Source organism: Primulina huaijiensis, unplaced genomic scaffold (genome assembly GCF_012295235.1).
Source record: "Primulina huaijiensis isolate GDHJ02 unplaced genomic scaffold, ASM1229523v2 scaffold42537, whole genome shotgun sequence".
Taxonomy (NCBI): domain Eukaryota; kingdom Viridiplantae; phylum Streptophyta; class Magnoliopsida; order Lamiales; family Gesneriaceae; genus Primulina; species Primulina huaijiensis.
Window position 1 is genome coordinate 19,907 of NW_027360215.1, and position 23,648 is coordinate 43,554.

General features: G+C 33.6%; 4 protein-coding genes across 6 annotated transcripts; 1 reads left to right on the plus strand and 3 right to left on the minus strand.

The window, feature by feature from the left end:
• Positions 1-214: 214 nt before the first annotated feature.
• Positions 215-3,925, minus strand: LOC140969700 (zinc finger BED domain-containing protein RICESLEEPER 1-like). Of its 2 annotated transcripts, none has more exons than XM_073431132.1 (4): positions 3,701-3,925; positions 1,057-3,080; positions 903-968; positions 215-393 (listed from the first exon to the last, which is right to left on the minus strand). In XM_073431132.1, exons 2-3 carry the CDS (start codon positions 3,044-3,046, stop codon positions 916-918), a joined length of 2,043 nt encoding a protein of 680 aa, XP_073287233.1. In that variant the 5' UTR covers positions 3,047-3,080; positions 3,701-3,925; the 3' UTR covers positions 215-393; positions 903-915. The 2 variants fall into 2 exon arrangements, with proteins under 2 accessions (XP_073287233.1, XP_073287232.1); XM_073431131.1 differs by lacking the exon at positions 215-393 and adding an exon at positions 509-800.
• Positions 3,926-5,704: 1,779 nt separating this feature from the next.
• LOC140969707 (B-box zinc finger protein 22-like) lies at positions 5,705-9,501 on the plus strand. The gene is made up of 3 exons (XM_073431142.1): positions 5,705-6,017; positions 7,647-8,075; positions 8,997-9,501. The coding sequence occupies exons 1-3, from the start codon at positions 5,835-5,837 to the stop codon at positions 9,264-9,266; spliced, it is 882 nt and encodes a 293-aa protein (XP_073287243.1). The 5' UTR covers positions 5,705-5,834; the 3' UTR covers positions 9,267-9,501.
• Positions 9,502-13,059: 3,558 nt separating this feature from the next.
• On the minus strand, positions 13,060-14,672 carry LOC140969712 (protein trichome birefringence-like 42). Its single transcript, XM_073431147.1, has 5 exons — positions 14,401-14,672; positions 14,095-14,266; positions 13,775-13,938; positions 13,536-13,694; positions 13,060-13,446 (listed from the first exon to the last, which is right to left on the minus strand). Exons 1-5 carry the CDS (start codon positions 14,670-14,672, stop codon positions 13,158-13,160), a joined length of 1,056 nt encoding a protein of 351 aa, XP_073287248.1. The 3' UTR covers positions 13,060-13,157.
• Positions 14,673-17,933: 3,261 nt separating this feature from the next.
• On the minus strand, positions 17,934-21,655 carry LOC140969697 (uncharacterized). 2 transcript variants are annotated; one of them, XM_073431126.1, is made up of 8 exons: positions 21,572-21,655; positions 20,612-21,484; positions 20,175-20,414; positions 19,806-19,895; positions 19,174-19,323; positions 18,817-18,941; positions 18,461-18,590; positions 17,934-18,330 (listed from the first exon to the last, which is right to left on the minus strand). In XM_073431126.1, exons 2-8 carry the CDS (start codon positions 21,170-21,172, stop codon positions 18,205-18,207), a joined length of 1,422 nt encoding a protein of 473 aa, XP_073287227.1. In that variant the 5' UTR covers positions 21,173-21,484; positions 21,572-21,655; the 3' UTR covers positions 17,934-18,204. The 2 variants fall into 2 exon arrangements, with proteins under 2 accessions (XP_073287227.1, XP_073287226.1); XM_073431125.1 differs by having other exon boundaries at positions 20,612-21,618.
• Positions 21,656-23,648: the final 1,993 nt, after the last annotated feature.

Here is a 23,648-nt window from a genome sequence, read left to right on the forward strand (position 1 = left end):
TAAAAGTTTCCATTACTGAGCACTATGGTAACTTTTATTTTTTTTCCTTTCCAAAAACATGGTACGCTTTAAAAAAATACCCATTTTTTCAAACTAGATATTTATAAACCTCGAAAACAATACCAATTAAATAAATATTTAAATAATCAGTGATGAAATCTGACCAACTCCACTGATGCCTAGCCAAGTGTGCTCTGATCAATGGTTATCGAGGTCTTTAACTACATTCCAAATTTGAAAACTTCTTCACGCTGCTCCCAACTGTTCAGCTGCACTCCCGGTCGAGATATACCCACATGAAATCTCCATTCTTTTTTTTTGAAATAAAAAGTGATACTGACAATAAGGTTGAATACATCCTCTATGGTCTATATACCACATTTACTTTCTAGCCTGCAATTCGTGGCAGTAAAATTCGATAAATTCCATTTCTAGTTGGTATATGTTTCAGTACATTCACAGTTATTGTTCTTTTCTCATCTAAATCTAAGGTCCAAACACAGGCCAATGACGAACTACTGCATACAAAGCCATACATGCACGCGCGTACGAACAAGATACAGCATAATATACATCTCCCCATTTCCTGAAAACTTATGGCATTGTTAATACAAATAAGTGATACAAAAACTGTCAGTCAAATTCAAATCAAGATTTGCATTTACCCTAACCAATGCCCTTAAGTTTTACAAAAAATATACCAAGTCATTAGAGAAGAAAAGCAACTTCATGCAGTCCATATGACAATATCTCTACTAAAAGTGGAAGAGATGGCATGATTCTCTTCACTGTCAAACAATCTTCACAAGAATTCAAGAATAAACGGATTACTACAAATTCAGAATTTCGCCCGTGATGGCGTTCGGAAATATAAAAGTAAAAATAGAAGTAATGAACCATACCATTTATTGTACATCAACTTGTTTCCACTGAAAGTGGTAACGGAGAACTGCTCAAAGTTACAGTGACTGCAGGACAAAGAAAAAGGTTTATTTATTACTCGGGACAGCAAAGACAGAAGATATTGTAACATAATAAATATGGAAATTTCAAAACCTTCTGGTTCCATCTTTAACCAATCTTGCCCACACATTAAAGCTTCTCTAATATCAGGACTTGCAGCACCATGATACTGGTCAAGCACTCTGCCAATGTTGCTGAATGCTACATCTGGTCCAAGAGTGGACACAGGAATACCAAGAACATCACGTGCCATCATTGATAAGATAGGATACCTTGGAGTGTGAACTTTCCACCAATTCAGTATGCAAAAATCATAATTACGAGGAAAGACAGGCTCGTCTAAATACTTGTCGAGATCTGATGCCGTGCTCTGACTCTGTGATGTTTCATACAGGAACTTGTCAAAGCCCTTGAGTTTGTCTCTAGTACCATTGCTAGTACTGGGCATACTGCCACCAAGCCTGGCTGAATCTTCCTCGAACAAAGTTAAGCGCATCGAGTACTCATTGAAAACCTCCCTAAGGCCGTCAGAAACTTCTTTGATGCGATCTGGAGCATTACTTCCATAAATCTGTCTATAATAGTACTCGACCAACTTCATCTTAAAACGAGGATCCAAAACTGCGGATATGGCTAAAGCTAAGCTGCATTTCCTCCAATACCAGTCAAACTTTTCCTTCATCTTCAGGGCCACAGAACTAAGAAAATCATCAGGGTTCTTACTCCACTCAATCAACTGAATGTGCATATCACATATCTCTGGGAAAAATATGTTCGAAGTAGGACATCTGTTCCCCATAAAAACATTTGTAAACTCAAAGAGAAATTTCAAGTAACCTACAATAGAATTAGCCCATCCCCACTCTTTCTCAGATAAAGCCATTGAGTATGCAGGATCATGCTCTTGCATAATACAAAGAGCACCTTTGTATTCTATTGCTGCATCAAGCATCATATATGTTGAATTCCAAAGCCCTGGACAGTCAAGAATTAATCGCTTGTCACTGTTGATACCTACTTGGTGAGCAATTTCGTTAAATTTTACAAGGATTGCTTGTTCACTTTTAATGTGCCTTATACTCTCTCGAATTTTACTTGTCACGTCCCGGAATTCTTCCATGACCTCTTGGGCAGTGGATTTCAAAAGATGTATAATGCATCGCATGTCAAATAACTCTCCATTCTTTAGAAGAGGTCTATTTTGAGATAACCAATCTTTAATCCTGAAAACCATAACTTCATAAGCCCAGCAATCATCAAATGTCATTGAAAACAGCTTATGGTCAATAACCCAGTCTGTCAAACACTTAATAATAACTTCTGAAATTGTATCATCAGTGTGAGATGGATCTAGTGAAACAAAGTTAAGCATCCTCTTCTGCAGCACCCAGTCCTCATCAACGTAGTTGGCTGTCAAGCATATACACTCAGAACTCTCAGGTGAACCCCACATATCAACTGAAAGGTTTATTCTACCATGTATTTGATGAATGGACTCGTATACCTTCTGTTTCTCCTTCCCATAGATTGTCATACAGTCAAGTTCAATGGCATTGCTATTAAATTCAAACAAGGGTTGTAGGTTCTTGACGAATATCTTGAATCCAACATGATCCACCATGGCCAAGGGATAACCGTGTATCATAATCATTCGAGCAAGATCCAACCAACTACGCTCTTGATCAAACCTAATACTTCTTAGACTGATTGATTGATTAATTTCATCTTTCATTTGCTCCTGCTCATACTTGAGAGGAATAGGACTTAAAATTTCATCTTTTATTTTCCCTTCTTCATAGTTGATAGTTGCGAGACCAAGACTGCTTTGACCAAGATTACCTTCTTTTCTCTTCTTCTTGGCGGAAAGTATTTGAGAAACATCATAATTGGATCTCTTCAGGCATCGCACCAAATGATTTCTTAAATGAGTCGTACCACTGTTACTGGATCCACTCAATTTCTTTTTGCAGTGGAGACAAACAGCATATTGAGCGTCAGCCTTTCTCACTCTTTCAAAGTGATTCCACACCACAGAAGTCAACCTTTTTGTTTTCTTGGCAGGGATCTCATTTGTTACTTCCATGAAACGGGCTTTGTACCAGAAATATCTATTTCATCTGGCATCAATTTTGAGATGAGCTTCAGTCACCGTCGACCTCATTTTAGAGACAAACGACGGCCATTTTAAAGAACTTTACTTCCTCTTTAATAATACACCTCACACCGAATGCATAAAAAAAACAGTAGTTCTATTGCAAGATGTATTTTTTTCATAAAAAATTATATATATTTTTTTATGTAGCCTTCACACAAACTTTTGTGGAAAAAAAGGGTATAAAGATCGTCAATTGCCATTGAAGCCGAATCAATGAAGATTCTCTAACATAACAAATCCACAAGCGCGCATGCACACAAAGGTGAGCCGTGAGCACATAGGTAATAAAACTAATAATTTTCACTTAACCAGTTCCGGCCATATGCAATTCAGGAGTTACATTCCTTTTTTTTTTCCCAAATAAAAATCACATTCCTTCGATTAATTTGATCCAAAAACAAACAACTCCAAATAAATCCATGCACTATAGCACGGAATCAAATAAAAATTATGAACAAATCTTCCCAAGTAAGGCGCATAAACGGAAAACAATTCGAATAATAAAAGAACACGAAAAGTATTAGATCCGGATCCACATAAAGTGAAATCGGGTCGGGCCAAACATGTAAGGCGTAATCGTACCTGCTGGTGATATTCCGTCTTATGGCGAATTAAGCGGCAGAGTCCGATGGGAGAGGATCCGAAACAGGTTAAAAGGCTAGGGTTTGGAATATTTGTTCAGATATGGACTTCGGATTTGATTGAAACCAATTTCTCTTTTGGTAATTACACCCCAAAAAACTGGATCCGCTTTATTTGTCGAGATTTGCAACTGACGTAAACCCGAGTTTATCAAATCGGGTTGGGTCAAAGGTTTGGAGTGTGAATACCATTTATGTTTGCTTTCCTTATTTCGTAACATTTTTATTATTACAAAATGTCGAGAAAATTATATTTTTAGTTTCGTAATTTTTATTTTTTATGTTGTCAAATTTCAATTTTAGTATGTTATTTTTTTTAATAACAATTTTAATCTTTTTTAATCGAGAGTGTTATCATTGTATTGATTCCACGTAATAGGAAAAATTAGAATTATAGAAAAAACTAAGATAACATACTAAAATTGAAATTTTACAACATAAATAACTAAAATCGTAAATAAACAAATATATATGACAAAAAAAAAATCTCATAAATACATAACGACTACAAATTTTCTTTTTAAAAAAACAACTACGAATTTGATATTTTAAAATTTTGACATAATTTTCTACTATCACAAATAAAATATAAAATAACAAAAAGTTTATTTTAAATTTCTGTAGGGATATATAAAATTTTGGTTAACTTTTTATTCTACAAGATACATAAAATATTGGGATGTACAAATTTTATTAATATTACATCAAAAATATATTTATGTTTATTATAATATTTAATTAAATTATATCACTATTATATGCATATGAATAACATAATAAATTATGACTCTGATTATTTGTAAAATTTAGAGCGATTATTAAATACAACAAATATATGTAATCATTTGACGAGTTATCATTCGCATCAAATATTGTCTGAAGTATAGAAGCAAATGATTAGCATGATACTTTCATTTTCATACCTTAAATACAATGATTAAAAATATATATATTTCAATTAAAAGTTATTTAAAGATAATAAATATTTGGCACATCGAATCTATTGTAGCAAATAATTCAGTAATATGGATTTTTTGCTATGAAATAATAATAATAAGTAATATGGATTTTTAATAATAATAATAATAATAAACCTATTCAAAAAAACAAAATAATAATAAACTATAGTGAATTTTATAAACCATATTTATTTTAATAATAAATATCTATAAATTTTGAGGTGACATGCACACGTAACCCCACACGAGCTTATTTGGCTAACCGACTCACTGACACCCACACACGAATCACGATATAAGTTATACAATAATACACTAAACAATTTTATATTCCAAATGTTTTGGTTCAAATTTTATATATTTTTAAAATTATATAATAAAGTAATTTTCATAAATGAGAAATATTAAAAAAAAAATCATGTCAATTTAAATAAAATAGATTATAAATAATTAATTACGATCAAATACGACGATTGAAAGCATATCATGAAGCAGTTAAATGAGAAGAGGCTACGAAAATGTGAGAATAGTAAGAGAAGTTGTGGGAGTTTTGAAATTTATCATGAAAATTACAAAATCAAAGTAATAAAAAAATGAAATATGTAATTGATGTTGGGATAAAAAGAGAACGAAATTTTTTATGTCATATGACATATCAAAACAATTTTATTAAGGCTTTAAGTTTTTATAAGATAAGCGATTGCGCGTATACGACGTGTATGATCTGAAACGCGAATATTAAATATTGCACACAATTTGTTCTCAAAGTTTTTCTATTTAATTATAATATTTTAAAAATTAAATTAAATTAAAAAGAGCATGAAACTTAGTATTAGTATTTTTTATAATTATAAAAAATAAAAATTCAAAAACACTTATCACACTAAATAAATGTCTAAAAAGACAAATTTGAAATTATAAAAAAATTCACCAAAAATTGTTATTATTTGAGTATCTTGTTTTATTAATAGATACTTAANAGCCTCCCCTCTCTTTCCCTCAGTTGAAGGAGCTTCATCTATCAAAACCAACCTTAGATTTTTCGTTTCGTTTTGATGTTTTTTTTAGAATTCGGGTGTGGGTTTCGCTTTTAGAGTAGTTTTGAGGTAAAGTAGGATGAAGATACAGTGCAACGTTTGCGAGGCGGCGGAGGCGAACGTCCTTTGCTGTTCGGACGAGGCGGCGCTGTGCTGGGACTGTGATCAGAAAGTTCACAGCGCCAACAAGCTCGTCAGTAAGCACCAGAGGGTCCCGCTCACTGGCTCGCATACCCAGATGCCCAAGTGTGATATTTGCCAGGTTCGATCATTAGTGTGGTGTGTTACACTTTTGAGGACCGTGTTTCCCGGTTTCTGAATTTTTTTAGAGTTGTTATAATCAGTACATAGTATTGTGTTTAGGCGGTGACAATTAATTGAATTACCATTATTTCTTGGTGTGTGGATGTTGGATTTTTGTTTGAAGGTCGACTCTTATTGATAACTATCCTGGAATTGTTATAATTGAAATAATCAGTGCTCAGCTGTTGAGTTGTGATATTTTGTCTGTGGGCATCGAGAGATGGGTGTATTTGAGATTCTTTTAATACTGTTTGGTGCTAGTTGGGGTGAGCTGTTCAGATATTTTATTCGGTTCAGATTTTATTTATTCTCTTCTGTGGTTATTGACTTTCAGTCTAATTCTAAAAGAAATCACAATAAGTGGTTTCCACAGATAAGCATGGTCAGGAAAAACATGGGATTATCTGTCCTTTTCCATTTGTAGATAAAATGTGTGTGGAATTGAGTCGCATTGTGTAATATGGTGAACTCCATTTCATACAGTGGCATACCTACTGACTCCCAAATTTAATTGGGCAGCCCCTTCTTTTTGTTTCGGTACCTCCATGGGTCTGCTCCTGATTCCATGATATCTTGTGTTATCGAATTATGGTGTTGGAATGCTTGAATAACAATTCATTTGAATAAATATCCACAATTTTAGTCATTACTAACCTCATTAGTTAAAATTACTTCCAATAATTTTGGCATATTCAAATCTTGAACCATTTCTATTTTTACAAAAAATTGTATGTACGGTAAAAAATGATGATTGAAGTCCTAGCATAGCCGTCTTGACTATTGTCTAGGTGTTCAATGCTTTCAACTCAGCAGTTACCTGTTGGTGGACAGATATTTTTTTTTCTTGCAGGTCACACTTGCCTTCAGGATCGTTGACACTTCATTTTAGGACACACAATTTGATTTGTGCAGACCCTGTTTAAATCCTTATGGAAATTGAGTCTTATGTCCTCTTTCATCTCTGCAGTGTATGAAAGGAGAAGAATATTTAGAATAAATTTCTTTTGGTCCTTTTTGCATCATTGAATTGTACCATTTGAGAGCGGGAAGGCGAATAAACTCACATTGATCGGGATGGATGTCTACTGTCCTTTTTCTTGTGTCGCCAGATTATAACTGACTTGTCGTATAACTGGCTCTGTGGGATGGACTAACTGTATCTTCTTTACTTTTCTTATCACGTGAAAGTTACGTGATGATAATTATGCACTATGTTTGATAAATGATATATGTCTTCTTCACTCAATTAACCAACCTATAAATGAAGTTAGAGATATATATATGTCCGCTAGGTCCGATTGGCCTGTTGCTTCAATCATGTAGCTTGGATGCAAGACCTATTTCTTGATGAGGTTAATCTATTAATTATTGACAGTCTATTTCCATGCCTGGAGATCAAAATGCTATCTTGAAAGTGTAAAATAATGGAAATGGTGCATTCGCTTCGAACCGTTGTAATTAAAAGATGACATGACACTCTTTTTCTTTCATTTCTAGGTGTCAGATGAAATATATTTTTCCTTGGACTGACTTTGATCAATGGATATTATGATTTTCCATGTTATTCTGATGTTGATTTATTGTGCAGGAAGCTATTGGCTATTTCTTTTGTCTGGAGGACCGAGCTCTGCTTTGTAGAAAATGCGATGTTGCCATACATACTGCAAATTCCTTGGTGTCGTTGCACCAGAGGTTTTTGCTCACTGGAGTGAAAGTAGGTCTTGAATCTACTGAACCTGGTCGATCTCCATCTTCGGGGAAGGCTCAATCGAATGAAAAAAACTCTAAACCGGAATCTTCTCTTCCAAAGAGGCAGAGGACCACCCAAGTCTCATCAATTGGTCAATCCAGTAAAAATCTACCTGTCCCAGTTAGCATAGGTGGGGATTCATCGTTAAAGCCTCCATATGCTGGTGTTTCTGCAACTGGAAATATTTCACCTTGGCAGCTGGATGAATTTCTTGGATTTGGTGATTTCAATCAGAGTTACAATTTCATGGACAATGGCTCATCTAAGGTATGCTTTTTGCATAATCTATCTCCACATCACCATGTCCTTAGATATCCTTACATATATACAATGCAGTTCATACTTCCGCCGGTCTATGTTGATCACACACATATTCCTTTGTTGGCCTATATTGATGGGTGCATTAGTTGACTTGCATCTCTGGCAATAGTGCTTGTTGGTTCTTGAGAATCCTTATTAGTAATATTTGATGCTGGCGTTTTTTATAAGATAGTCAATTGGCTTGGAGAGTAACTCTTAGTTTTAGCAACTTTTTCTTCGTGTTGTGTCCTTCATCGAGTATTCTTGGTTACATTCTTGGATGATGTCGTTCATCTTCAAAGTAGTTTCTTCTGATGGCATCTGTTTAGGATGTAATCAAAATTGGGCTTTTAATTTCCATACCACTGCATTCATGTTGGGCTTCAGGATTATATTTGCATAGGTTTGTGATATATTTTCGATTCTTAAACCATTTTTACTCTTTGTGATGTTGCTTTTCGCACAACTGCAAGATCACGCCATCAAAAAATGAAAAACCTTGAACTCTAGCAGTCTCCACGGACCATGGTTCATGTGTTTAATGTTTTTTTCACCGCAGTATTTTCTAACTAACATGTTTTAAAAAAATGTGAATCGAGGCTCAAACACCCCTAACATAGCATTCGACCATGTTGCTTTCCCACCAATATATTTGCTATGGTAATTCCCATCCCCAGTAATTGGAATTCATATATGTTAATAGCTCGCTCATAAGTATTTCTAGTTTAAAGGGATTGACCTCTGGTTTTAACTCAGTATCATCTTGCAAGGATCAAACGCTACTTCTGCCCTCTTTCTTTATAATTTTCGCAATATGACTTTAACTAATACATAGGAACGGGGTGATTCAGAGCCTAACATTATTTTTCTGTGACCAAATTTCTCCAGGCAGATAGTGGGAAGTTTGGAGATTCAGATTACTCCCCTACCGTACAAGTTGCTGATGGAGAATTTGATGGTGATGAATATATAGAACATGTCTCGGATACATTTTGGACAGTGCCACAGATTCCTTCTCCACCAACAGCATCTGGACTTTCATGCCCTAAAACTTACCAGGATCCTTCCGACTCTGCTGCCTTTGTTCCTGACATATGCTCCTCAACCTTGCAGAATTTCAATCATCGTGCTAACTCAAAACGGAGGCGGCAGTTTTGACATCTACACAGAAACATTCACACCTACCATGATATTCAGCTCATAGGGATGCATAGAATTCTTGCCTCTCGCCTCATTCTGTTGCTGCAGACAATTAGTTGTGTGATGATTGCTTTGGTCTGTAAGTTTGATGTTCTTTTTATTGTTCTAGTGTCGAAGGTTGTGGAATCAAGTTGGATAGTAGGTATTTGCAACTTAATATGACTAATGGGATGAAAATGGTTTGTTCTGAAAACGCTGGTGTCATTTATAAATTGGAAACCATGGAAAGCTGCATAAAATATCCAAAACTTTTTTTACTTCTCTCTAACTTGCTAGTTAGATGTAACTTGAGCTAATAAGCTTAACATTTTGAAAAATCTTGGATGTTCTGCTTTGTCCATTTTTAGCAGCATTTCCTTTCTAACACCACAGCTATATCAATGATAACCTTCACTTTCTGCATCTTGGACGAGCGAATTCCGCCATTTGTTCAAAATATTATTGAATTCAATCGTGTAATGTCACTAACGAAGGAACGAGATATCCGATCACGAAAAGTAAACACATAATAGTTGTAGAGTTCTAACTTAAAAACATGTGTCGAGGAAAATGAGATTGTCGCACGGTGATATCCTATACTCTCTATCCTTCTTCATGGGGTCAAAGATATTTCAATCTATGCAAGCATTATAAGCTTAAACCTCTGGATGCTAATTCGTCAATTATGCATTTGAGTTGCTGAGTAACCACTTATCTCGAATCTGTTGTTCCTATGCAAGATTTTTTATTACCATTTCTTCATCAATTTGCCACATTTAGATAAATTAATCCGTCATTGTAAATTTTGTCATTCTGTATTCAACGGAAAACAATAACCATGAAGTACATTACCCTCTAAAGTGTCTAGTTTTGTTTTCTTCATTCTGAAGTCACCCAGTTCCTCACCGCACAAACTCAAGTCGATAACATATGTATAAGTTGGGTTGGAAAAAAAAGTTGGTGTCTTTTCTAGGTTGTTATTATCATGTCTTCAATTTTAGTAAAATAGAATAGATTTGGTTTGCGTTGAAAAACAGAACTTCCGTTTTCGAAAATGGAAAAAATCACGCAGCAATTTCTATATTAAAAAAAAAGAAAAAAAAGAAATGTAATTTGATTCAATTATATTTTTATAATTTAACATATAAAATATAAGTCAAAGGGTAATCTGAAGTGTCCTTCCATTATTTTTTTTCTTATTCTCTTAGAAAGTCAAATAATAACTAAATTTAGCTAACCCAAAATTCAAATGATAACTAAATTTATATATGGAAAACAGTAATTTTGGTTTTATATATCTTGATTTTAGTATTTGAGTAGGTCTCTTGTGAGACGGTCTCACGAATCTTTATCTGTGAGACGGGTCAGCCCTACCGATATTCACAATAAAAAGTAATACTTTTTCATTGATGAACCAAATAAGAGATCCGTTTCACAAAATACGACTCGTGAGACCGTCTCACACAAGTTTTTGTCTTAGTTATTTTATGTATACAAATATTAATCCTATCAATGTATTTTTCAATTTTAGTCATTTTTTATCGAAAATACTGATATGACACTTATATATCAGTGTCATGAAGTGTCAAATTAACGTCACGTCGAAAAAAATAAATTAAAAAAATAAAAAATATACATTATCAATATTGTAATATGATAAGATATAATATTAAATTACAAATAAACAAATATATAAAACTAATATTACAATTTTCTTTTTTATATATTATTGATATAACATTTGCAATTGACATAATTTGTTTTATATATCACTATTTACTCAATCGCCTATATTCTTGATGTTTGAAAATTTAAGTTGTTTTTCTATTTTATTTGAGAAAAGTCACTCACGAGTTTATTCACTCGTATATGTTCTTCTCATTTGGTTTGATGAAATAATTTTGACAAACTTGTGTGAGACGATCTTACTGGTCGTATTTTGTGAGACGGATATCTTATTTGGGTCATCCATGAAAAAGTATTACTTTTTATGCTAAGAGTATTACTTTTTATTGTGAATATCGGTAGAGTTGACCCGTCTCACAGATAAAGATTCGTGAGATCGTTTCACAAGAGACCTACTCTATAATTTTTAATACATACTTGGATTTGATTATGCTATCTCGATAATATCTTTTTCCTATATTAACTTAGACGATGTCATTGAATTTTTCTTTATGTGACTGGTTTTTCTACTTTCCAAATTAATTTCTCACGATTCATTTTCCCAATTTGCAATTATACATCGAATTCTATTGTGTAAAATCATTAAGTTGTGTATGAATTGAAATGTTTGAGTGGATTTGATTTCTAATTCATGCATCAAATTCACCGAATCTATTTGATTGAAAAGTATAGTAAAAGATTTTGAAATCCCTCATATTACCCAATTATATTTTTTTCCTTTGATTTCAAATTCATTCTTTAATCTAATCATTTGAAATATCTAATCATTTGACATACACGAGTTTCAAATTCTTTGATTGATTTGAAAATTTTCTCAAATCCGAACCCTTTAATCCAAACAAAACCTAATATTAGATTTTAAAAAAAAATCACCAAATGAATTAACAAAATTTTTTAAATCACTCCATCTCTAGTATCATAACTAGAAGATTACTTTCAACAAAAACTCTTGTAAGACGGTCTCACAGATCAATTTCGTGGATCAAATCTTTTATTTGGGTCACCCATGAAAAATTATTATTTTTTATTGTGAATATCGATATGGTTGACATGTCTCACATAAAAAAATTTCGAAAGATCATCTCACAAAAGATTTACTATACTTTCAAAACTTTAGACCGAAACGCATTAAACACACTATATCCACATATATTTCAATAATTGATCCTAAGTATTAATTTTAATTTTCTTCTGTTTATCATAACTACTAAAAAAACTTAACTAACTTTAAAAATTACACGACAAAAACTTGTGTGAGACGGTCTCACGGATCGTAGTTTGTGAGACGGATCTCTTATTTGGGTCATTTATGAAAAAGTATTACATTTTATGCTAAGAGTATTATTTTTTATTATGAATATCGGTAGGGTTGACCCGTCTCACAGATAAAAATTCGTGAGACCGTCTCATAAGAGACCTACTCAAATTACACATACCTCCTATTAAGTTTGTCTCGAACTTACATTTATACCCGGTTAACTTTAAAACTACAAATTCATCCCCATAGTATTTTATATACCCTACAATTATCACTTTTTGTTCATACTATTAAAGATTATGGACATTTAAAAAATAAATTTAAGGAAAAAGAACAAAAAATAAAATTAAAAAAAAATGAAACTTTTATTTTGGCTGTGAATGTTAGAACTCAAAATATTGTATTTACTCGATGTATTTTAAAAATAAAACAGATAAAACCAAAACAAAATATATTTATAATTGAACTTTTTAATTTTTTGTTTTTTTATTTTAAATATATTAAAATAAAACTAAATTGAACTCATTCCTTCAATACCCATATTTGAGAGGTAATTATAAGATTGACATATATCTCAGAGGAAGTATATGTAAATTTTAAATTTAAAGAATGTAAATATAAGATTGATACTAAATGTGAGAATGTATATATAATTTTCAAAATTAGTTAAATTTTTTTTTAATTATGATAAACATAATTGGATATATTTACGATTGCTTTTAATAGATTATATGATATGACACAAATTGAGAGAATTTGTACCTATTTTAAATTTCCAATGACATGCAAAAAAATATAATCGAACTCGTCAATTAACCATATCTTTTATTAAAACCATGTCTACAATAACTGAGCAGAAATTAATCAACAAACACCTCCATAGTTAATCCATAGTTAAACTAGTTGTGCTCTCCTGCTTATAATATTCAAGTCTGTAAAAGAATAGTGTAGAGAAGTTGATTCCATGTATCTGGTACACCAGCAATGCACCAGTGACTGCAATCCACCCCTCCGCTCACGTACACCGACGGGTGCCCATCTTTCCTCAATTGAGTCTGCCATAGGATGTCCAGAAAAGATACGGGCTTTTTCATGTTACTCAGCACGCTCCTCACCACCGCATCACCCGGAGGTCTTTCCCCGCCGTAGGCCCCCCCTTCAACCGGAGACGTTTGCCCGATGCAGTTCTTTGATTGTTCCTTCCATTCGCTGCCACTGATCATCACGATTGTATTAAGTCGTGCCAAGAATTAATGATCGAATGGCGTTGTATATGATAATGGATTGCTTTTCATGATCTTAACTTGTAATGAACCGCAGAGATTCCTTGATAAAAAACAGCAACCTTGGTGGGATCGATGTTGGAATCAACCCAGTTAGCCCAAGTTGTCAGAGCTATTTTGTATGCCACCATTCGATCCATGTCCGGGATTATTTTGTCACCAATTTGATAATTGTCCCATCTGCATCCATCCAATATTAAGTCTAGTTACTTCATTTTTTTTTTTTTAAAATTTAATTTGAATATATTTTCGATCCCTACGTCTGAAAGCGGCCGGTGTGTGTCCACCAGTGGTAGCTGTTGAAGATTAAGACGTCGACTCCGATCCACAGGTCGCTGCCTCTGAGTGTATCGAGCTTGAGTGTGCGGTTCACTAGGCTTACCAGGAATCCATTTTTCATGAACATGATAGAAACTCCATATTCCTTTAATTCGTTGAAAGATAAAAGGTTCAATAAGTGCTAATCTCCAGTCCTAGGAATTAAAGTTTTAGCAACCAAGAAACATAAAGATTCGTGGCGATCCAAATATGAATAAATCCCACATGCATGATCATCTTAAGGGAAGAAATTGGAAATTACCGTAAAGGATAGAGTAGTGATCAATCCTCGCGAGTCTAAGGTGAAATTAGAATTTGGGATTGCTGAGTGAAGCATACACCCCAGTGATTGCCACTGGTTTGCACTCAGTGAATCCCCCACAAACATTATCTTTTTGCCTCTCATTTTTTCCAGAAACACCTTACCATCAAACCTGTCATCCCAAATTTATGTACACAATCTGTTAAATTATATATAATCCAATTAAAAAACATGCTTCTTTTTTCCTTTTTTCGATATGGGCTCCTTCGATTTTCTACTCCTAGAAATTCAGATACAACAATGTACCTGGAAATGTTACAATCAATCGGCTTCCATCTATATTTAAGGTACATTTTATCAGGCCTCCCGTTTTTCAGACAATCGAGTCCGATGTTGTTGAAAGGGCACTGAGTCGATGCATCGTACAGTGGATAAGTATCGTCAAAAACCCAGCTTCCCTTGAATAAATCACAGTTTTTCAGTGGCTTTTCTTCCTCGAAAGCTACATATTTTGTCGGTAGAAAAGAGATAGCAATGGCAAACAAGTGACAGAGGGACGACAAAGGCTTGAAACCCATTCTGTATGGGAGAGTATCCAAGTTATGTTGGTATTTATAAAGTAATTCACCTTTCGTAACTTGTAAAATTATAATTTGGATCTGCTAGTTATCAGGAATTGTAATTTTAGTCCTTCAAATTAATTTTTATATAACTTAACATTTTATTTTTGGTCAAAATGTGAAAAAAAAAAAAAAACAATTCTCGAAAAATTAACAAAATGTTTCCCTTGTCAAAATTCATATCTATCTATATCTATACAATTAAAAATGAAATTAAAGTGGGAATTAATATAAAGGGCTAAATTGCATATGCCCATGACTAACAGGATGAAATTGCAATTTCATCCCCTCTCTCTCTTCTTATTTCTTTACCTTTTGTAATTGTAATATGGTATTTGATTATGATAAAGATTTGCCCATATTCACAAAACTATTCGATAAATCCACTTAAACTTCACTCATTGTGGGCTAACAAATCTTTTAATTCTATTCGTTGCATTTAAGACCTGCATTTTTTTTGTCCATTAATGCTTGGATCTCGATTTAATATTAGATTGTGACGACATAATTCTGCCTAGTAAATGTCGATTCCAGATTTTGGAAATACTGGTTCATTTGAATTGTGATTTTATTTCAATGAGACACATTCGAGTTCAACTTAGTTCAAAACTTAGGTTTAATTTGGTGCATAATAGAGATGTAAACGAACCAAGTTGTTCTCGAGCTATTCGGAAATTGGTTCAATAGAATTCGTTTGTTAATCATATCAAGCCAAGTTCAAGCTCGATAATTTAATCAAACTAAGCTCAAGCCTAAGGATATTCGGTCCGTGAGCTTGCAAAGATGTTCGTTAATAAGCTCGGGAGCTCGAGCTCGGCTTGTTTAGGTGGCTCATAAGCTCGAGCTCGTCTTGTTGTTGAGTTAACAAATAAAAATATTAGTATTAATAAAATTTACACTTTTATATGTAATTTAAAATTAGTTCATAGATATACTTAGTTTTTACTAAGATCGAATCAAGATCAAACTCGAGCTCAATTGTACATTTTAAAAACTCGAAAACGAACCGAGATCAAGCCAGACCTGTTAAACATGATAAATGAGCTATTAATGAATCAAGTTCAAGCTCGAGCTTGATTGACATAATAAAAGAGCTTTTAACGAGCCGAACTCGAGCTTTTCGTGAGCTTAGTAATTTCAAGACCATTCGAGCTCGAACTTGTTATAAAAGCTTGAATCAAGCTCAAGCCGAGTTCGAGCATCTATCAATCTTAAACCAACCAAGCTCAAGCCTATTATTATTTAGTTTTGTTTGGATAATTTACATCTATATGCATACGTGATATCAAAATTTTTATGGAGAGTCATACCCCAACAATAAAATTTCAACCACTCCCAACTTATACTTTACAAGAGAAGTTGCATTTAATGATGATGTAAATGCATTCAAAGCATCATACCTTTCCAATTTCACATAGATTTGAACAAAAACTCGAAAGAGTTCAATCTATCCCAAGTTTATATCTAATTGTTGAATTTCTTTTTTTCGTTTGTCTTAAATATATAATCTAATATCTATATATAATATTATTTTTCTTACTCTTTTATCAATCTATCATTATTTAATTTACATTTTTAATTAATAATTTGTTTATTTAATAATTACTAAAATATTAAAAATACACACAAACAAGAATATATTTTTTCTTATATCACGCGAGATTCATTAAATGTCTCCTATATGTTTATAGAATTTTCAAGTAAACGTGTATATAATTCTGTGTGTTGGAAACTATTAGATGTTTGATTATTCAGGCGATTAGAACTCCATAAAGCAATTGATTCCAGGCGTCTGGCAATCCCGCGAGGCACCAGCGGCTGCAGTCGTTCCCCTTCTGCGCTCCGATGCCGTAGATTGAAGGGTGCCCGTCTTTTCGTAACTGCGAAAGCGTTGTCACGTCGAGCAAACCCACCGACGTGGTCATGTTGCTCAACATCGCCTTCACCACCGCCACAGCAGGCGGTGCTCCTCCTGGGGGTACACCGGACCGGTGATTGGTTTGGGCTTTGGTTTCTCCGTTGCAGTTTCCAACATTTGTTGCATTCCAGTATGCACCGCTGCATAATTAGACATGAATTTAGAATCAACACGTACGTGTGGTGTTGTCCATTTAAACGTCTTTCTAGCTTTAACTGATATTTTTTCATATTTATTATTATTATTATTATTATTATTATTATTATTATTATTGTAGTTTTAATATTAGATATTTTGTAAAGATATTTGGAATTTTCAAAATAACGAACTGATCACGATAAACTAAAGTAGTGCATAATAGTTTGTAGTCAGACAACTTTTTATTTTGAAAAATGATGTAGCTTAGTAATCATAAGAAAAAGTTATATTTTTATCCTTTACTTTCAACGTAAATAACATAGACTGAAATTGATCCATAATAGAACTCAAAATAAATACGAATATATGTTATATTAGTTAAAATTTCACTCAAAACCTTTATATGTTTATTGGATAAATTCCATACACCATAAATCAGAATGTAAAACACGCATGCTGAAAAGAAATCTTATTAAAATTATGGGGTTGTAACTAAAACACACTATAGACAACCACTAGCAATAAAAAAATTGCAAATTTTTTTGAAGGATTGTAAATTTCCACATTGAAGAGTTTTGCAAGCTATATAAGTAAATAACTAACCAAGAATAGAAAATGAGTTGTAATTTTATGGTTTTTAATTTAACAAATAGACTGCCTGAAGATACAATACATTATTATTCAAAGAATAACAGAAGTCTGAAAACATTGAATTCACCAAACTACATTGTTCACTTTTCACAAAATATTGTTTTGAATTTTTAATTTTCTTGAAAACAATGTTAGAAATTTGTAAACGACTGACCTTATCACCAAAATTGAAAGAAGTGCGAAGAAGCCCCATTGAATTGGAAAATACTAAATATAACTCATGAAACACGATATCTTGGGCGACCGCTCAATCAATACAAATTTAACTCGAAAAGTCGTAAGAGCTAGTCAGTCTTCTTGATTCCTTTTGCTGGGTTAAAACCAGATCCCAACCCTCGTGTAAAATAACTCCATGATCTAAAGAATTTTTTGGAATTTTGATGTCACATCCAATGAATTGCACCAAATTTCGTTAGTTATCGCTGTGCTACTAAAAAATTAATTGATGTCCAAAAAAAAATCAACAAATGCATGAAATTCTACCCGTGTCGCATAGAAATATGGAATCATGATAAACAACAGCAAAAACATTAGCTGATTTCGTAATTACAAAAGCCCATTGTTCCTTCTTCCTTTTCCCCATTTTTCTCGGAAAAGGAAATCCTTCGAGTTATAGACCAAATATATTTCCATTTACATGACTTCCCGAAACAACTGCAATTAGAGCGGAACGTGCTGAAGCCGCATTGGAAAGTCAGTACAATGATCACAAATTTAGCTAAAGGCTATAAACAATCTAATAACACAGCGTGTCAACAAAATAGGATCACGAAAAACAAACGGCTAAAACTCGATACCACTGTTGAACTGAACGGAGTAAGAAGGCCTGCCGATATTGCCAATAGGAGTTTCAACTTTAAGGACTACACCTGCGTTCCCCACATTTCCATTCCATTTGGACCTTCCAACCTTAATTTGGAATTTGAGAGAGGGCGTAAGAAACTACTTGGAATTTTCAAACAGAAAATAGGAAACTGGCACAAGTATGGTAAGAACATCATACTTATGACACCTGCGAGATAAAGAACAAGTAACTTACAGATACAGATGCAAACGCGTAGGGATTGGCGACAAGGGAACAACCAAGGTTAAGATTCAGTTGCTCCTTAACTGAACGAGTAAGTTCTATCCGCAGACCCGGACAGCTACCACCGACTGTTGGACATACGCTGAATATAAAGGGAACAAGTAAAAATAAGTCGACTGTAAATCCCAATGTTCCCAGATTGCACATGGTAGGCAAAGGAAAGTAAGATCCATAATATTCAGCCTAACACAGCAAAGTTCAGCTGCTCCACTGATATCCAGGACGAATAGAAGCATTTTAAAAAAGAACAGAAAGGGAAAACAGTGAGAGGAAAACAAAGGAGTAACAAGATAAGTAATCAATATCACCTGACTTGTACTGTTGGCCTCACCAGAAGGCCAGATCGCTTCCAAGCTAAGGCCTGCTCCAGGCCCAAGGCAAATGATTTCTCAGGCCACTGCAACATTGGTGTTATGCGTGTTCCCCATTTATTCTTCATAAATTAACGACTTTATCAGCAGTGAAGCTCAATAAATCGGGTAAAGTCTTTTACTGTTTAATCATTGGGCACGTGAATCGAGAGTCCATATATTCAACAATATTTGCGAAGACTCATTTCATGATGATGCCATGGCTTATTAAAATACGGATACATATAAGAGCTTACAAGGAACATAAAATTTTGGCAACATAATCAATCTCTCAATAGATAACTGCAGTTTCACCTTGCAAGAGAAACTGAACTTCATTTCTCCTGGATATTGACCCTGGGCTTGAAGCAGACCCCCGCACAGAGGCAGGAAAGCACTGGTGGATAAACCCTCACCAGATACATATGTGACCTGGCCATTTGGAAACTGCATGTCCATGAATGACTGCATACATAAGAAATGACGACATTAAGAATCGGTCCAGCACAAGAGAGTGGAAAATTTAGATAAACCACGATAACCTGAGGCAAGTTGTTTATGGAAGAATTTCATTGAAATTATAAATAAAAGAATCATGATACCAATAAAAGCACAATTAAGGAATTTAAAAAATCTCTCTTTTAGGCAATTCCAATTCATTTAAAAAGCTGAGATTAATGCAATCAGAAACATGAGGAAGCCGTACTGAGATTAAATCGAAATAAACTAAGAGAAAGCATATAAGATTCTGAGGTTCCCCAACGATGCATTTTCAGGCACATAACCAACAAATTGAAAATTTTCCTCAATGTAAACTGTTATTTTCTCCCCAAATTTGCATCAGTTCGCTTTACTCTCCCCGTAAAATGACTTGGGGACTCAACAACATGTCTACAGCCACAGCTTCTGATAACAGTGACGCTGTTTATATAATAAATAATACTTACACAAGCCAAAGGATTAAGGCATATCATAGACATCAACAACCACCGTCTATGTTTCGACCACACTGCTGGACAAAGGGAATGCACTCCGTTCTGTACAAAATAAAAAAGAATCTGATCAATTTTGCATTACAGAAAACAGGATATGTATTAGTAGCTATTGATGTTCAGAAGATTGTTTTGTCATTCAGTCTTTCTTGGGCCATTTAATATTCTATGGGAATGTTATGAACATGTTTTTCTCAGAGTTTCAAATTTTCCTTTATAACATGGAAATCTCATTTACTCAATCAACCAATGTTCAAACACGCAAGTGATACAAATTTCTGAATCGTATTCACGTAGTACATAGGCTCGATAGGTCTGTCATACCTTCCTATCATAACCGTACCACAATAGGTGTTGTTTTGACAAATGAACAGGCAAAAGCAATGTGGAATCGCGAACAAATAATACAGGCCCAAGCTGGACAAGGAACAGAGATGAACGTTCATTTCCTGATGTGAAACTTCCTTGCGATGCTTCGACTCTCCATAACTCTCCTCGAGCAACCAAGGAACTTTCAACTTTTTTTGTTCTACTGTCATAGGTTGACGACACATTGACAGTACCCTGCATGTGCAGAACAGTGAAATTCAAAAGACATATATGGAGAATGATGGGGGGGACGTATGAAAGGCCTTTCTCGTCTTAAAAAAATATCAAACAATTATTTTTAGATTTTTTATGGTCAAGTTTTGCTCCTTATGCATTAGGTTGGGTTAAGGTGCATAAACAAAAACGAAAGATTCGTGATATCCAAATTTCACCTGCGATTGACCCAAATGTTTCAATGATTTGGTAGTCACACCAAAATTCTCATCTTCTTTTGACTCATCTACCGCCATTGCATCGTTTTTTTGGAGTCCATAATCCTTGAACCTTTCCGCCAACGATCCCAAATCCTCCTGCAGAGCAATACCCATATTTGTCCTCGGACTATTACCCTCCATACCAAGTGGCATCCCGGTATTTTCATCGTGCCAAAAAGGCACAGGCAAACGCCTAAAAAACTGTTGAACCACACCGTTCACACATGCCCCGAAATCAACCCCCACCTGTCCTATTCTGTTCCCAATATCAAAAATCGCAGTCACGCCGTTAATTGCAGAATTATCTACTGCAAGTGGAAACTCTGGTTTCATGAAATTCAGCGGCTGGAAATCAACTTCGAATAGATTCGGCGTGGGAGGATTTGGCCATGAAAACGAGGGTGGAGTGATATGAGTATGAATCAGACCCGTAAAACCCTGAGCTAGCCTGTCAGCTAAATCCTGCCCTTGCTTCTGCACCTCCTCCCAGACCTCAAATGGTCTCTCCACGGACAACATCAGGACTAAATTATAGTTTCAAAACTCTCAATCCCAATTCTAAACTCTGTCAATCACTCACGGGTAATCCCAAAACGGAAACTATATCAACAGCAGAACCACGAAAAGTCACTCAAAGTATTCACGCTAAAAAATACACCTAAACAGAACAGCCAAATTGTACAGATCGATTCACCACTGCTACACACAGACACACGCAAAGCTTTCCCCATAAACTTTAAGCAATTACGCCAGATCCTGAGTTTGACTAATCTATCCGTAACCAGAACGGAACCAAACTTGTGGGATTTAAAATCTACTTCATCCGATTAACTGAAACACGACACAAAACAAGCAAAAAGAAACATAAAATGGAATCCGTCGATCAAGGGTTTGAGATTGAGAGATAGCTATTATTACCGAAAAGCGTGCGAACGAACAATAAGAAATGCGGTGAGTGAGCCATTTCAATCGCACTTTGCGTGGTTAAATGCGCGTGAGATGCCGAGCGCGATGGTCATTAAGTACTTAGGGCCATGAATCAAGATAAAATTATGAAGTCGGGTCCCCCGTGGCCCGCCCGATACAAATAAATCCGATCCAATTTAATGGGTTTCAAGATTGAACTTTTTTTTTTTTTTTAATTTAATGGGGTTCAAGATTGAACCTTTTTTTTTTTTGGTGGTAGTTCGAGATTGAACTTAATTGATGAGATTTTTTGTGAGACGGTCTCACGAATCTTTATTTATGAGACTGGTCAACCCTATCGATATTCAAAATAAAAAGTAATACTCTTAACATAAAAAGTAATAATTTTTCATGGATGACTTAAATAAGAGATCTGTCTTACAAAATATGACTCATGAGACCGTCTCACATAAGTTTTTATCCATTAATATCGAATTGGATTTGGTTGATTGAAAACTAACAAGGACGAACCGACTCATTTTAACCCAGTCATTAATAACTTCTTTATATAAATAGTTGTTAGAAAAAGAATAAAATATTGATTACAATTATATTTTAATCCAATTCAATATGATTTCGGGTTATATTCATAATCCGATATCATATAAAATTCATTTGGTTCCAGTTTAATTCTGTTGGGTAACATCTATGTTTGGAAGATTAATATTAATATTAATATATATTTTTTTAAAAAAAAAGATGATATATATTAATTGGGTAGGTATCGGCGGGACCAATTTTTGGCAATTTAATTAGAAATGGTCAAATTAATAACCATAAGGTTAAATTATAGTTGATTAATTTAAATTACATTTCATTAATTTCATTTAAATTTGATATAATTGACAGGATTAATTTGCATGCATTGATATAATGCACTTGTATGTTTTATTAGGTTTTCGTGTACAATGATACCATTTACGGATAAATGTATCATGATTATTGAAATGGTGTGATGAACTGAGGAATATTGAATAATAATATGTTTCATTTTATAGATTAAAATTGAGCGGAGTAAGCATTGTTTGATGTATGTGATAAAAAATTATTGATTTTCAATGATTCGCTTATCATGTATTTAGACTGCTAAGTTTTTGACATAATAGAAAATGTTCTGTACAAATTATTAACTACAAATGAAATACAATCTTTAATTAGTTTATTTGATTTTTCCTAAAAAATATTTGTTGAATATTAAAAGTTATCACTTAAACATAGGTTTCTAGTGGATATTAAATTTATCATTAAGTAATCATAAATGTTTGACTTAAAATACATGTTATTTCGAGATTACTTTAATTTGAAAAAGTTAATGCATAATAGTTTTCTTCTAAAACCAGCTGTATGTTGTATCTTTTGAATTGTCTTCTTAAAATTCAAATAAAACAACTTAAAGATTTAAAAGAGGGAGATTCAAAATCTTTTCAAATAAACATTAAATTACCTTCAATAATCAGAAATGTTTGACACTCGATGCATGCAATATTGGAGATTTCCATAATTCGAAAGAATTAATGCATGATATAATTATATAAAAAGCACATGTCATATAATGTTTGTCAATTAGGCTGACTTATTTGAATTTTAAATTATAAATAATGCAGCCCAGCATATTCAAATAATGTTGCATATCATATTGGAAACCAATTTTATTCTATTTATCTTACTAAATTTTTGTACTCCAAAATTGAATTCTAAAAAAGTTATTTTGTTTAGCACCATCTGTGAGTTGAATACTTCCAATATGCAATGAACGTTTAAACTTAGATTTATTCGATGTTACAAACTACCTACATATGAAAACAACGTGAAAATCAACGAGACATTGAGTAATTTGGAATGTGTCTTTCATGATCAATAAGTAAAAAATATATATTATTCTCCTAAGTCCTATCTGTACAAAATTTAAACTATTATACATTTGTTAATGTGATAATTTTCTTATATATTACAAGGTTCACTGATAATAGTAGTATAAAATGTTTAATAAAGGAAATGATTAAACCAGTTATAAAGAAAGTGCACATCT

Excerpts from the sequence above, each read along its gene's own strand:
- LOC140969707 (XM_073431142.1), top strand. The coding sequence starts at position 5,835 with ATGAAGATACAGTGCAACGTTTGCGAGGCGGCGGAGGCGAACGTCCTT. Across the intron at positions 6,018-7,646 it reads CCAAGTGTGATATTTGCCAG|GAAGCTATTGGCTATTTCTT; the intron begins GTTCGATCATTA and ends TTTATTGTGCAG. Across the intron at positions 8,076-8,996 it reads TGGACAATGGCTCATCTAAG|GCAGATAGTGGGAAGTTTGG; the intron begins GTATGCTTTTTG and ends AAATTTCTCCAG.
- LOC140969700 (XM_073431132.1), bottom strand. The coding sequence starts at position 3,046 with ATGGAAGTAACAAATGAGATCCCTGCCAAGAAAACAAAAAGGTTGACT. Across the intron at positions 969-1,056 it reads GTTAAAGATGGAACCAGAAG|TCACTGTAACTTTGAGCAGT; the intron begins GTTTTGAAATTT and ends TTTGTCCTGCAG.
- LOC140969712 (XM_073431147.1), bottom strand. The coding sequence starts at position 14,672 with ATGGGTTTCAAGCCTTTGTCGTCCCTCTGTCACTTGTTTGCCATTGCT. Across the intron at positions 13,939-14,094 it reads TCACTACTCTATCCTTTACG|GAATATGGAGTTTCTATCAT; the intron begins GTAATTTCCAAT and ends AACGAATTAAAG. Across the intron at positions 13,447-13,535 it reads ATCTCTGCGGTTCATTACAA|TGGCAGCGAATGGAAGGAAC; the intron begins GTTAAGATCATG and ends CGTGATGATCAG.
- LOC140969697 (XM_073431126.1), bottom strand. The coding sequence starts at position 21,172 with ATGTTGTCCGTGGAGAGACCATTTGAGGTCTGGGAGGAGGTGCAGAAG. Across the intron at positions 18,942-19,173 it reads AGTTCAGTTTCTCTTGCAAG|AATAAATGGGGAACACGCAT; the intron begins GTGAAACTGCAG and ends TAATTTATGAAG. Across the intron at positions 18,591-18,816 it reads AGGCCAACAGTACAAGTCAG|CGTATGTCCAACAGTCGGTG; the intron begins GTGATATTGATT and ends CTTTATATTCAG.